Here is a 15,777-nt window from a genome sequence, read left to right as displayed (position 1 = left end):
TTTCTTTCATCCTTTGTTTGCCTGAAAAGAGGTACCGGGAAAAGAACTAGGCAAACGCGATCCATGGTGGAGGGTTTATAAGATTCGGCCCGGCCGAACTCGTTTTTTTTTTAAATTTCTATTTAATTCCCCCACTGTTGCTCTTACCCTTGGTATGCCTTTTTTTGTATAAATAAAAATTTCGTTGTACATTTTCAGTGAGAGATTTTGAATTTTTAAAATTTATTGTGAGAAAAAAATGAGTTTTGCGAAAAATTCAACAATTATGTGAAGATAAAAAATAACAAAAAAAAAAAATACATTTATAGATTTAAAATTAAGCTGCCAATAGAACTTATCTGTAGATGATGGTAAAAAATATATCTTGTAAAATACAACTTAGACGGAAATAGTTTTGAAAAAAATTCCCTAATTACAGTTTCACGTTTAAGGCCAAGTGTTATGGGCGTATATGTATGTTTTGTTTGGTTTCTAGTACTTGTCTTTTCTTTAGCTTTCTTTTCCAATGAGAAAATATTTTTAGTATGACAATAAGGACAATAAATTTTTGGGGTCAAAACAAAGGTCATCACAACTCAGTGGTATAGGTAGGTGTTTAAGGGGGGTTGGAATGGAATTGCTTCGTGGCTTTAAATAAACAAAAGTTGGAAACGAAAAAAAAAAACTGTTAAAAGTAGGTTAAACGTTAAAAGGTTAAAGGAATGCAATGGTGGTTTGGTTTTGTAACTATAGCTACCTCTAAGGAGGGGCCATTTATTAGTTGAAGTTGTGGTTTTTTGTTTTTGTTTTTTAGTTTATAAATAATACATTAATTTAAACAAATCGATAACAATTAAAACTTCTCATTGAGGTATGTATAATTTTCTTTGCATTAAGGTTACTTTTTTTATTTATTTCTATTAAATATTCAAGATTACCATGTAGTATGTTTGCGATAAGACATCTCTAGTGTCTGCTATGAATTTTCATTATTTATTATTGTTGGAGTAATAAAATAGAGTGCAGTTACTTACAAATTGTTATTAAATTTTAATTAATTCCTTTTTTTTGTTGTTCGTTTTGCTTTTTTGCATATTTGACTACATTTTTGTTCGAGATTCTTGAAATATCATCCGTCATCATCTTTATAAGACTGATTCGATTCGATTAAGGAAGTAGGTTTGTGTGAGGAAAAAAATGTTTTTTATTTTCTAACTTCCCCTTCTAATAGGCTACAAAATAGCTGACCAAAAAGCACATCATTAAGCCCAAAAGGCCTTCATGATGTTGTTGCTGATTGCCTGCGGATCCTGCGGGTTTAACACTTTGATCACCCACCAAAGTTGATTGTTGAGATTGTTGCAATTGTTGTGAGCCCTCTGGTGGAGTTTGCATGGGGGCCAAAGGTGCTGAAGAGCCAGCATTGGGCATGGCTGGTGGTGCTGCAGGATTATTAGCATCCATGGCTTCTGGTGCTGCTGCTGGTGGCGGTGCTGGATAGCAGGCTATCTGTTCGACTTCTACCATTTTTGTGGCATCAGCTGGATCGGTGGCATTGACGCGCACGGGCACACAAATAATGCCACCTGGTGCTGGGGGTTGTTGTTGTTCCGGCATTGTTCCTGGCATGGGAGTGGTAGCATTCATATCAGCTGCCATAGGCACCATGGGGGCTAAAGGAGCCATAGGGGCCACTGGAGCCATAGCACCTGCTGGATTATCACTGCTTGTGGCTGGTGCAGCTGGAGCACCGGGAGCTGGTGTGGCCCCCCCTGTGTTAATGATAGTGGCTCCATTGGCATCGGTTGCGTTGATGGGTTGTCCGGAATTATTGATGATGATGACACGGTCACCCCCACCAGCAGCATTACCAGCAGCAGGAGCTTGCTCAATAACCTTTGTGTGTGTGGGTGTTAGGGCATGACCCAAAACTGCTCCTCCAATAGCGCCTGCTAATATACCAGAACCTGTGAAAGGAAAACACAACGAATTAGAATAAATAACAAAAAAATTTTAATTTAGTGAAAATGTTTCCCCTAGTATATGAAACTTTCAAAAAATCTGTAAACAGACAATCAACAAATGGCATGTGTGTCAGTTAAGTTATTCCCTGACATAGTTTAGTACTCTCCAGACCATTACAAATCTTTTAAACATAACTAGCCCACCCAGGCTCGCTCCGCTGCGCCCTCTTTTCAACTGTAAACAGAACAATAATTTACTTATATTTGTAATTTAAACTTCTAGGTTTGGCTTAAAGGTTTTGTACAATAGCTGCGTTTTATTTTAGTACTATATAGTGCATAGCAACAAAATTTGTATGAAAATGATATCTATCCAGGGCAATGAAGTTCTGAATAAATTACCAATAACATCTGTTGTCAGGATTGCCATGATATATTGTTTACAAATAAGTGTGGCCACTTGCAGAAATACCTCTATTGTGAATGGTTTGAGATGGGCGATATTCAACAAACAGGTGTGGAGGTCTATCAAAACTCACTTTTTCAAATTTCATCAAAATCGGATTATAAATGCTCCTTTTATGGGCTCAATACTCTATTTGGGGAGATCGTTCTATATGGCAGACATATCCAAATATAGTCCGATCTGGACGATATTCAACAAAAAGGTTTAGAGGGGTACCGGAAGTCACTGTGCCAAATTTCATTGAAATAGGATGAAAAATGCTCCTTGTATAGGCTCATTACACAATATCGAGAGATCGGTGTATATGGTAGCTATATTCAAATATAGTCCGATCTATAGCACATTCGACAGGAATGGGTAGGGGTCTATCAGAACACACTGCGCCAAATTTTATCGAATTCGGGTAAGAAGCGGATCTTTTATGGCCTCAATACCCTATATCGGGCGGTCGGTCTATAGGGCAGCTATATCCAAATATAGCCCGATCTGAACCACACTTCACACAAATGAGTAGGGGTCTACCAGAACTCACTATGCCAAATTTCATCGGTTGGGGGTATACTAATCTAGTCATTCCGTTTGTAACACCTCCAAAAAATTCGTTAAGACCCCATAAAGTATACAATTCTTGATCGTCATGACATTTTATGCCGATCTAGCCATGTCCGTCCGTCTGTCTGTCGAAAGCACGCTAACTTTCGAAGGAGTAAAGCTAGCCGCTTGAAATTTTGCACAGATACTTAATATCGATGCAGATCATTGTGGATAGCAAATGGACCCTATCGGTTCGGATTTAGATATAGCTCCCATATAAACTGATCTCCCGATTTGACTTCTTGAGCCCCTGAAAGCCACATTTTTTGTTCGATCTGGCTGAAATTTTGCATATAGTGTTCTGATATGACTTTCAACAACTGTGTTTAGTACGGTCAAAACCGGTCTACAACCTGATATTGCTCGCATATTAACCGATATCCAGATTTGACTTCTTGAGCCCCTGGAAGCCGCAATTTTTATTCGATTTGGCTGAAATTTTGCACTTGGTGTTCTTTTATGACTTCCAATAACTGTGCCGAGTACTATCCAAATCGGTCTATAACCTGATATAGCTCCCATATAAACCGATCTTACGATTTGATTTCTTGAATCCCTGGAAGCCACATTTTTTGTCCGATTTGACTGAAATTTTGCATGTAGTGTTCTGTTATAACTTTCAACATCTGTGCTTAATACGGTGCAAATCATACTATAACCTGATATAGCTCCCATATAAACCGACCTTACGATTTGATTTCTTGAGCCCCTGTAAGCCGCCAATTTTGTCCGATTTGGCTGAAATTTTGCACTAAGTGTTCTTTTATGACTTTCAACAATTGCGCCAAGTGCGGTTAAAATCGATATAACTCCCATATAAACCGATCGCCCGATTTGACTTCTTGAGCACTTACAAGCAGTAATATTTGCCCGATTTAGCTGACATTTTGCACGTAGTGTTTTGTTATGACTTTCAACAACTGTGCCAAGTTCGATTCAAATTGGTTTATAACCTGATATAGCTCCCATATAAACCGAGCATTTAAAAGCCGCAATTTTGGCTGAAATTTTGTTGACTTCCAACAACTGTGCCAAGTACGGCCAAAATCGGTCTATAACCTCCCATGTAAACCGGTCTATCGATCATCCTTGCTCCGGTTCCCAGAAGCTGTAATTTTTGCTGGTTTGACGGAAGTTTGGTATGTAGAATAAGATCATGCCCTACAACCTAATTTATTTTGTATAAATTTTTAACAGAATCCATGGTGGTGTGTGCCCAAGATTCTGCCCGGCTGATCTTAGCACGTATTTACTTGTTAGTTATAAATTTTACAAATATTTGGACTTTGTTCCTCTTATAATGTTGATAGGTTGGCAAATGGTGTTACCACTTCATGACAAACAAACAGACTTGCACTGGAAACTTTTTTTGCATTTTATTTATGTCCTTCACGGCTTGTCTATCAATATCAAGTAAAGCCAACAAATTTTCTCTAAAATAGCCTCAAATGTACACAGGGTACAATTCACTGCTACAACAACAAAGGCAAGAGGAAATAATAATAATATGAAAAAAATACATCCTCTCCCCTACTTCTTCTCAATGAACAATGTCGTTCATTGAGTGCATAGTATAGCCACACAATTTGTTATTTTGACTGAGCAGAATCATTCACAACCGGCTTTTTAAATTTGCGTTTCTATGTTCAAATACAATAAGTACTGTATATACAAATTTGTATGTAGGCTCCCAATAGATATACATACAAACAAATCAAAATTATAAAGAGCAGGCAAATCCCAGTCTTTAGGAATTGGCTGACCAACATGTCAAGTAGGGCCACACACATCACACCCTCACCTATATATTGATACTCTTTTTCTCGCGCACCATTTGTTTCTCTTACTCTCACCACTAATACTGCCACCAACAAAATTATAAATCCCAGACAATGCGAGTCTTTAGAAATTGGCTGACCAACATGTCAATAAGGGCCACGCACACCACACCCCCACAACACCACCATTTATTTCTCTTGCGCACCATTTATTTCTCTTTCTCTCACCACTAACACTCCCACCTATGGCTTAGCATGCACACTCATAACGAATGTTTTAAAAAATAAAAGCAACAAAAATTTGCTGTGTTTATGCTTCTTCTTCTTTTATTGAAAATTAATTCTTCTTTGAGGAAAATTAATTTTCATACATATTCGTCGCTTCTCTGGAAAAATATCTTTCGATTGATGCCAATTTCATTAAAATCCATACAACCGTTTGGCCGTAATATGTACCATAAAATCGCCTTTATAAACCCATTGGCCGTTTAACAATATACATATGGATGTATATAAGTGCTACACAATCTCTCTCACTACACATTGCATACTGCTGTAGGTCGATTATGGATTGCAACCCAACTTCAGTAGAGTTGCCAATGGACAAATTTATTATAGAAATGACCATTTCTGCATTGAATTGCAGTTTTTTACATTTTGTTTCTCTCGTCATAACGACGAACCACACACGGATTAGAGCTTAAAGTTTCAGCCTGTGTGTTGCTCAAAGTTATTCCTTGCCTAATCAGTGGTTAGCTATAGCAGGTCCTACAGCATCATTCTCGTAGGTCTGGCTCTTACTCGACTATTCTCAAAAAGTGTGTTACATGACTGACCTATTGTAAGGCTTGGATTGGTTAGATGACACAAGGGCAGTGCACAAGGACCGTCGAAATTTCCGACATAGCTTAGGGGCAGTATTACCCCAATTGTTTTGCCTACCGTCAAGAGTGGGGTTGGCAATCTGTACGATTAAACCATCATTTGACTCTTTGGATGATTTTAGTAGCGGAAACAGAATTCCTTGATCTGCAATTAACGCCGTTTTGAAGTCCCTGAATTTTTGTTATTCGCTCTCTGGTAACATCTTTTGCCAAAAAATTGAACTTGTAAAGATTTTGTAGCTCCCAAAGGGGGTTGGGTTCGAGACATCAACAACAACTGGGTCCCTTTGGATTGCTAGTTTTTTATGTTCCTCCTATTAAATTTATGAACTTGCAACAAACATTCCATATGGAAAATTCGATGTGTATATCCAAGAACGTACTTGTTAATTTTTCAGCCTTGATTACCTGGCATGTATGTGACCAAAAAACAACCCAATTAACATCTTCATATTAATCAAATTTATATTTTTCCCAAATAAGAGTGACAAATAATTTCTTTATTATTTACTGATGTGGGGTTTCTAGAGACTTGTTTTACTAGTAGAAATATTTCGACAGGGTAGCTTCAAAAATGTTTCAATTATATTTTTTTTTCCAAAATTTTATTTAAATACTTTTTTTTTTTAAGAATTAAATTTTAGCTAGAGGCAATATGACGCTCCTTGGAATTCGGACACTGACCATATTCAAAGTGTTGCCCAAAAAGTAAATGCGGATTTTTCATATAGTCGGCGTTGACAATTTTTTTCACAGGTTGTGACTCTGTAATTGCATTCTTTCTTCTGTTAGCTATCAGCTGTTACTTTTAGCTTGCTTTAGAAAAAAAAGTGTAAAAAAGTATATTTAATTAAAGTTCACTTTGCATTTAGAATTCGTCTGAAGTGGACGCTTCGGGATTCGGTGCATAGTCATCGTTATACTCAGTACAGTTATAACTGTACATTGTTTTTAATTCTGTAATTTTATTACACGTGTTTTTATATACAGTTGGTGGGGACACCAACTTCGGAAGTACAACCTGGCATATAGAGTCGTACTCTGCCATTTCAATTAAAGTCCAAAAAAAAAAAAAAAAAAAAATAATTAAAGTTCATTCTAAGTTCTATTAAAAATGCATTTACTTTCTTTTAAAAATCCGCAATTACTTTTTGGGCAAGCCAATAGTTACAGTAAGGGGATAAAAACAGAGGGGTTTCTTCAATGATGAAGGGGAAATCGTCTTCACAGACAAGGTGGTTTAGTATGTCCATACTCCAATCAAGACACTGTGGCATGAGTGGCTGTTGAGTTCTTAGTCCATACAGCCCACACGACGTTTGTAGCCTTTTTCAGTGGTCCCTATCTGCAAGCTCTGGGGACAATTTTATTGTAAAAGCTGCTATCCACCATGACAGCCACGACATAAGTAAAAATTATTTTGTCGTTGAAGACTGGGTTATGGGAGATCAAAGCTTTTCAGGGAGAGCGAGGATGGAAGGGGATCCGACGCTATCGGAAATGAGTTGATCAGGAGTAAGTTACATCGCACTGAAAACTGTGCGATGTAGGCCCTTGCAGGGTATGCAAGGATGTGAAGGAAATTAAATCTTTAGCACACCTTTTGTACCAATGCGCCGACCTAGTGGAAGGGAAACTATGAGTTATGCGGGAAAATTCTACGAATCCTGTTTCAAAACCTCGACTACAGAGGACTCCGCCTAGTGGAAGGAAAATTATGAGTAATGCGGGCAAATTCTCCGAATCCTGTTTTAAAACTCCGCAGCTCTGGTGTGAACTCTATTTCTCCCTGTCAAGGTTCACTTAAGCTGTGTTTCGAGTAACGAGCGTGAGCAATGAGCACGCATATAGCACTGTGGAACAGTGAGGTTGTCATAACGACGAAGGTCCTATGGAAGGATCCGGATCGTGGGAAAACGGGGAAAATGCTGAGGGGAAGTAAGAAGGAGATCAGTATGGCATGTCGCTATCAGAGACCAAGCCGAAAGCCACTTCCCATGTGAGATACATATATATGCAGCGTTACCTTTGAAATATTTCGCAAAGGGGCACAAAAAGTGGCATTCGTTGAAAAAAGTAGCATAATTTTTCTAAAAAGGTGGCACACTCTATATAGGCTTAAATTTCGGTTAAGTTGATTAGTATATGCCCTCTACTATGTACTCAAAGTTCTCTGGAGACCATGCCATGATTATTGAAAGCCATAGTGGTACATTGTATAGACAATTTCAGCCAAACTAAATAAGGATTTGGTCTCCAGCAGCTCAAGGCTTAAAACGTCCTCTAGTGGCTCAAGAAGTCAAGACCCCAGATTGGTTTATGTGGCACCTATATGAGATTATGGGCCATACATTGCACAGTTATTGGAAGTCATAACAAAATTTCAGCCAAATCGGATAAGAATTGGATTTCTTTTTTCAACCATATTCGACAAGAATGTGAATTGCAAATGTGCATAAAGGTACGGAGAGCAAGCTTTTTAAATTACAAAATCTCGAGCGGCCTTACTCGTGTTTTGAGATATTGACGCATGAACTGAAGACGCTAAGCATACTCAGAACGATCGACATAGTATACACTCGATCACTATTTCGATTAGCTACATGCTGAATGATGTACCTACGATTTCAAGTTATATGCTCAATGATAAGGGGACTCCTTTTTATAACCGAGTCTGAACGGCGCGCCCCAGAGCGACACCTCTTTGGAGAGAAGTTTTACATGGCATAGTACCTCACAAATGTTGTCAGCATGAGGAGGGGAAACCACCGCTGGAAATTTTTTCTAAAACATAAACACATTCCCAATACATCATTGCTTTTGAACAGGTACTGCGGTAAATGTTGGCATTGTTGGGATTGGCTGGCCCTTGTCTTATATTGACTTCCTTTTGTCTATTGAACTAAGCCTAGAGGATGAAATTGTATTTATTCTAAGAAGAGTGTAAGTTGTAAAACTTTTCTAACAAGTGGTGTCGCCAAGGGGTACGCCGTTCGGACTTGGCATAAAATAGGAGGGCCCATAGGATTGAGTTAAAACTTGAATAGAACTGCAAAATATGAGAAATATCTGTAAGTTGTAAACTAAAACGGAAAATATTTAAAACTGCGCCACAAATCTTCAATTCCTGTTTTCGAAGTTTTCGAAGAAAAATGTTCAACAAAGTCATGTGCTTTTGTACCTGTTTCATAGTTTCTATGGACATGGCGCATATATTTGTATACATTAACCAGAGATTCAACCATAAGTTTAGCAAAACCTGTTATCTGCGGCAAAAAAAAAAAATTCATTCTCTTTGTGCTCACAATTCCTATAGCCAGAAACAGAAAACGTTTGCAAATGTTTAAGCAATTTGTTTTTGTTTATTTACGTACATTTAACGTCACTGGTCCGTCCGTCGTTTGTTAGTCTCTTTACTTGAACATTTTTATGGCTGACGGTTCGTTGGAAATGTTATGAATATTTATGAATCATCTTTCATTACAAACATCAGCCAAATATCGATTGCTTCTTTTGTCCATTTGGCCATTTGCAAGGTAATGAGCCCAAACGTAAGAATTAGGACTTTTGTGTGTTGCCTTTTGCAATTTTGTTGACAGTCACAGGTTAAGTAGAGGTTCTTAATGGCTGTTTTTGTTTTTCGTTGTTGTATTTTCAGCCCCAATCGAAACTAAGTGAAAACAAATATTTATTTCCATCGATTGTGGCCACAATAATACGTTTTGCATGTTTTAAGCCATAAATGGCAAGTGACCAAGTCAATCGTTTATCATCATCATTCATCTCACATTATTAGTGATGTGGAACTAGAGAGCAGAGTGGGTGTTTTTTTTCTCATTTGCTGCTGGTGTTTATTTGTGCATGTGAGCGGCAGGCAAGCTATTCATGAATTATTTCGTTTTTTTTTATATGAATAGAAAGCTGTAGCTGTGATCATATGGCAATTGAAAAACACCTTAATCCCATGTGCAAGGGGGAAACTGTTTTTGAATTTCCCATGGGGATGAAATAAAAAACAAAATACATTTTAAGTGAATGAATAGTGGCGAGCGATAATTATTGTAATCATGCCAGCCAGCAATGGTAAACGGGGTGGACTATACATACATTTAATTCATTTCTTGGAAATTTTTTTTTTAATTTTTATGTAATTGGGCTCAAATTTTCTTAGAAATATAGATGCCGTCGAACATTGTGGAATTTTTAGCACATAGCAGTGGACTCTTGAGAGGTTGATAGAAACATTTCTTGGGGTAAAGATCCCTGGAGATCGCCTGTCGCGGCAGCATCATACATATAGTAAAGGTAAATCCCCTGAAACAGCCCTTCACCACCTAGTCGGCTACATAGGGAGTTCTCTCGCTGTCAAGGAATATTCAATGGTAGCATTTCTTGACATTGAAGGTGCTTTCAATTGTGTAAAACCGACGTCAATCATGAAGGAGTTGGAGTTTCTAGGCATCAACTCTACCGTAAGAAATTTTCTTAAATCTGTGTATAAGTCCGTGCAAGACAAAAGTAGTTCTTTTCAGCAGGAGATACAAGTTGCCTACAGTGGAACCTGTTTCCTTGGGTGGACAGAATGTTACATTTACAGAAAGGACAGTGGGATGCTTCGTATACGGAATGCCTGCAATTGTAGTCCTGGACAACCAACGATATCGAGTGGAGAGTTTCAGTGACCAGTAGGGCGGCCTTTTGTCTATGAACTCGATATGACAAAGTGAGTTTTTTTGGCGCTTTCAAATAGCCAATGGGTAATGAACGAGCTACATCACCCTCTGGAGCCTGACGAGGATCGATACCTCCACATACGGAAAAGTGGCTACCACAACAACAAGGCCCAGGAGAAGAAGCGCCTCAACTATCTTAGCTACTAAAGAGAGTAGGGAAAATAAGCTATACGGTTCTATCTTGCTAGATTCCTTTCCCTGCTTCAGTAGTGGGATCTGTTTGCCCATTTTGCAGACTTCAAGTACCATGAGAATGCTCAAAGATAGGTTGAGCACCTTTGGTAGGAACTCGACTACCGATAAATCAAGGTTCTTTTGCATCAGTGTAGCCCTGTGATGGAAGTAAAGCATTGGACTCCGAACATGTCGACTTCCTTGGTGAAAAGCTAAGTCCCTCTGCAAGACAAATACAAAAATCTGTATCACTGAACGTACGGCTTCCATTTGCTTAGGTAAATACAAAATTTATCCAACTTCTAAGCCTTCTAAGCATTGGGAGATTTGGAAGAGATACGAATTCCTAAACAAGTTGATAAGCTGCCTAGCCTACCCTAAAGATATTACACAATCCCATGGCAGCCGGTTGCACGTACCGGATTGACCCGATGGAATCCTTCATCGGCAAGGGCTGCCGCCTCGGTGTACAACAACAACAACAAATATATTACAGAAGAAAGTAGTTCAGACCAAACTGCAAGACAAGCTTCACAAATTACATACTAAGAGATGGAAACGAGCCTATGTATATCCAAGTCTGTGAGTGTTCTTAAAGGATTTTATAGTCACTCCATGTTTTTACGCCTCACATAAACATTTTATGAAATTAAAGTTTGTAAGATTAATTTTTTCTTTGTTCACATCTTCATCAAATTAAGGTTACAAAAACACCTACTTTCACCTCCAAAAAAAAAAAAACTCTAACAAATAAATGCAGCTAATGACTGTTTAATTATCCAAATCTCTTTCCTACTTACCAAATCCTAAACCAGATGATGATTGCTGTGGTGGCGACGAATACATTACAGCGCCTGGCGGCAATGCTCCACCCGCAGGGAAATAGCTAGCACCAGCAGGCACTGAATTTGCAGGATAATAACCACCAGCTGGGGCATGATAACCACCACCGCCCATGGGATAACCTCCTGCCATGGGATAACCACCGGGAACATGCGAGGGACTATTGTACAAGGTAGCTCCTGGTGGTAGATTATTGGGACTGTGATAGGTAGCACCAGCCGGAACTTGTTGGGGATATGAAGCATGTCCATAATGAGTGCCAGTGGCCTGATTATAGTTGGGTGGAGGTGCAGCTCCATAATTTGGCTTCTGATATACCGGTGGTGGTTCATGCATATTTGTCTTCGCTCCTCCCGGAACATTGCTGGCCGAGTAGGCTGGTGGTGGTCCAGCATGACTTTGTTGTTGATTTACATTCCAACCTATGGGTTGTGAATTTGTATTCGAGGGATTACTCGCCCCATTGGTAGCTGGACGATTGGGTTGCGAATTGTAATTGGGGTAGCTCAATTTGGCCTGGTCTGCATGGGAATTACCACTGTTGGTATTATATGTTGGCTTCGTAACACTATGGGTATCTGGTTGTCTGCGTGTTGAATGACCTCCACCACCAGATTTGCGACCTCCCCCTCCCACGGTTTTTCTGCCTTCACTCAAGGGTGAAAATATTGCACACAACGCAGCGATCACCAAAATGGTCACACAAATACGTGGTGCCATTCTTTTTGATGTTTTTTGTTTTTTTTTTTTTTGCTTAACGTTAGTTCGTTCGAGAACTTTTATTCAATCGTAAATTTTTAACACTTATTATACACTCTTCTTCACTTGATTATGGTTCAAACGACACTAACTGGCATATGAAGGTTTCTTCGCGTGAAGCGAACAACCAAATGTTGAGTTGGGTTGCTTTTGTGACTTTGTAAATTTAATTTATTTATTATTAATTGAATAAAACCTGTTTGTATGCACCCCTTTCCTTTTCCTCTCATGCGATTGGGTAAAGGGATAGGTTGTTTTCGTCGTGACCACTTCAGCGAATTTCGTACTTATTGTTCGGACGCAACAGTAAAGAAAAAAAAAAAACAAAAAAGACCAAGCAAACGGCGCATTATCCAAACTGGCATTCACAAATGAGTGATGCCCTTAAAAGTGTTGTTGCAGAATATCAGCTGTTATGATTAACTGGCAACCCTCCTTGAAAACGAAATGCGATGGAAGTGTCAAAGAGGTTATTGGCATTTCAAAAGTCTACCAAATATATTATAGTTGGCTAGTCTATAACTAATTATTTATTATATAACGCTAAAAAAATTGAGTTTATCAAAAATTTGTCCCAATGTGATCCAAATAATGTTTCTATATATTTTTTCCAGTCGCAATGACATAACTGCACTTTATAGGTTGATTTTGCTGAAATTTTATGTGTAGATGTGAGTTGACCTCAGGAACACGAATCCGAAATTAGTTTTTGGGGCAAAGCACCTTGGAGTCCAAAAATTTCCCCCTTGGGGGGGGAAGTGGTCCAACCTAGGCAATATGGGTATCAAATGAAAGGTATTGTCGAGTAGATTATGAATATGCTAAAACATGCCGGAAAGTTGAACCCGGGAAGGACTTAGGGGTCTTGAGAATTTTTCACCACGTTTACATAGGCAAAATGGGTATCAACTGGGGGTTTTCCCGTAGAGGGCTCAGGAGCTTTTGCCCCAAAAACGGACTTCAGATTCGTGTTCCTGGGGTCAACATTAGGGGATGCATAAAATTAAAAAAAGTGCAGTTTTCCCGCAAATTTGCCTTGAAGTTCTGTAAATCAAAAACAGGACCTACAACTACTGTCCGATTTAACTTTAAGAAATGTGGGTGGAGGGGTATATCAATCACCAAAAGCTTTCTGATTGATATTCAAAGTTAAGTTTTAGAGCCATTAGGGGTGTTTTATTTACTCATTAAGCGGATTTTCTTACTTAGTTTGTATGGAGAAAAATGCTATCCCCGATTAGCTAAGTAGATAATTTTTTCGTCACTTACAGTCGCTGATTTTTAAAAACCATGGTGTCATCATTCAATTTGAATAATCAAACTAAAAGCGGAACAACGCAACGTATTTATTCGAAGATTAAACGTTTTGGAATGGCAAAACTGCTTAGGATTTTAATAAAATTACATTTATGTACTCCGCTGGCGTTAGGCTTTGCAATTGTGTTCAGCTCCCTTAAAACTCGACCTAGTGGCAATGTTTTTTATTTGTCTTTTTATTATATGGCATCTCCACTTTTATTGAGTGGGAAATTCATCAGTCTGTTTTTCAGCGTGTTTTTGTTTACATTTTTATTTCTACATAAATTTGATAATTTTTGTTAATAAAAATGACCACCAACGTTAATATACGCCTGGCTTTGGATCGCGTAAACATGGGATTGTTGGCCCAAAATCAGGCCAATGCTCCAAGACTGTATACACCCGGCGAAGTGGTCACCGCACAGCAAGGCTTCATGAAAGGCCATGGCACATATGTGGAGGGTGATGATATCAAAGCCTCTGTGGCCGGTGTTATGGAACAAGTCAATAAATTGGTCTCCATTAAACCTCTCAAAAGTCGTTATGTTGGCGAAATTGGTGATGTGGTTGTCGCACGCATAACCGAAGTGCAACAAAAGCGTTGGAAGGTTAACACCAACTCTAGATTGGATTCAGTGCTGTTACTCTCCTCAGTGAATTTGCCTGGAGGCGAGTTGAGAAGACGTGTGGCTGAGGATGAGCAGGCCATGAGAAAATATCTACAAGAAGGTGATCTTATATCGGCAGAGGTGCAAAATATCTACGACGAGGGTACCTTATCGTTGTATACTCGCTCCCTGAAGTATGGCAAATTGTCACAAGGGGTGTTGGTGAAGGTGTTTCCCTCATTGGTAAAACGGCGAAAGACACATTTCCATAATTTGCCTTGTGGCGCCAGCATTATATTGGGCAACAATGGTTTCATTTGGATATCTCCCTCTGCAAGCGGCACTGGCGAAGTTGGTGATGGTGGTTTCTCCCAGAATTTATCCGAAGTAATACCTAGAGCCGATCGTGAAGTTATAGCCCGTCTAAGAAACTGCATTTTGGCATTGGCCCATTGTAAAATGATGCTGTATGACACCAGTATATCATATGCCTATGAGGAGTCCATGAAATATGATGTACACGAATTGTTACAACAAGAGGCCATATTTGATGTGGCATTTTTAACACAGCATCGTTTACGACTGCAGGAGGAGTAAGCCGAAATGATATAACCTGAATGTTTATCGTAGATTTTAAGTTGAGTACCTATTTTTTGTAAATTGAATTTGCAATGACAGACTGATGAATAAACTAAAAGGGAAAAGGAAAATGATATTTTTAATATATGTTGAGGGAGGAGGTTCCTGTGGGACCTCATTTTATCCCTGAATGCAGATAAGCTTAATATATTTAAAAAAAATATTGATGATGAACATAGGCGGTAAGCCTCATTATAAAGAAATGTTAACCGGATATCGTAACCTGCCTTTTCTTGTATATTTTCCACAGAAATGAAAATATTTCAAATTTTAAATAGAAAAATATTTTGAAAATTTCTAATTTTTTTTGCACAAATTTTAAAAAACTTAATTAAAAATTTTCACAACTAATGAATGAATAATGGAAATTTTGGCGAATATTTACTAAAAATAAAAAAAAATATACATTTGTTGTACAATTAGCCAAAAATTTCAACAACAATTTCTTTATAAAACAAAAATTTATTTTAGTCTAATGTCCTGCATGGAATCTCAGAAGTTCTATTTGTAGTAGAAACAGACAACTATACAGTCTGCAGCTGGAAAAAAACCGATTGTATCTCCTTAAAAAGACATCTAGAATTAGCAACAAACACAAGGCCAAGACTCAAAGAAGTGAAAAATTTTTTCATGGAAATAAATTTATCACGATTTTATATAAAAATTAAAAATTTTATATAAAAATACATAAAAGAAATGTAGGAAAAATTTTTTATAAAAAAAAATTTTAACATTTTTTACAAAAAAATTAAAAATTTGTATAAAAAAAATTAAAATTTTTTATAAAACAAATTAAAAATTTTTTATAAAAAGAATTTAAAAATTTAAAAAAAAATTAAAAATTTTTTTAAATTTTAAATTTAAAAATTTTTTATAAAAAAAAATAAAAATTTTTTATAAAAAATTTTTTGATATTTTGAAATGAGATTTGGACACAATTTTGTAAAGGAATTTTTAAAATAAATTTTCAAAAAATTACAAAAATTTCTATAAAATTAAAATTATGGCAAATTTTTTTTCTACAAATAAAATAATTTGCTTGGATTTGTGTTTATTT

The 15,777-nt window shown here is 37.6% G+C and overlaps 2 protein-coding genes across 2 annotated transcripts; one reads left to right on the top strand and one right to left on the bottom strand.

Annotated features, from left to right (window-relative positions):
• Positions 1-191: 191 nt before the first annotated feature.
• LOC106089446 (trithorax group protein osa) lies at positions 192-12,507 on the bottom strand. The gene is made up of 2 exons (XM_013255297.2): positions 11,373-12,507; positions 192-1,946 (listed from the first exon to the last, which is right to left on the bottom strand). The coding sequence occupies exons 1-2, from the start codon at positions 12,133-12,135 to the stop codon at positions 1,204-1,206; spliced, it is 1,506 nt and encodes a 501-aa protein (XP_013110751.2). The 5' UTR covers positions 12,136-12,507; the 3' UTR covers positions 192-1,203.
• A 1,178-nt stretch (positions 12,508-13,685) lies between these two features.
• Positions 13,686-14,791, top strand: LOC106089445 (exosome complex component RRP4). Its single transcript, XM_013255296.2, has one exon. The coding sequence runs from the start codon at positions 13,782-13,784 to the stop codon at positions 14,676-14,678; it is 897 nt and encodes a 298-aa protein (XP_013110750.1). The 5' UTR covers positions 13,686-13,781; the 3' UTR covers positions 14,679-14,791.
• Positions 14,792-15,777: the final 986 nt, after the last annotated feature.

The sequence above is a fragment of the Stomoxys calcitrans genome, chromosome 4, assembly GCF_963082655.1.
Source record: "Stomoxys calcitrans chromosome 4, idStoCalc2.1, whole genome shotgun sequence".
Taxonomy (NCBI): domain Eukaryota; kingdom Metazoa; phylum Arthropoda; class Insecta; order Diptera; family Muscidae; genus Stomoxys; species Stomoxys calcitrans.
Note: the sequence above shows the minus strand (reverse complement) of the source record. Positions and strands in the feature narration are given on the sequence as shown.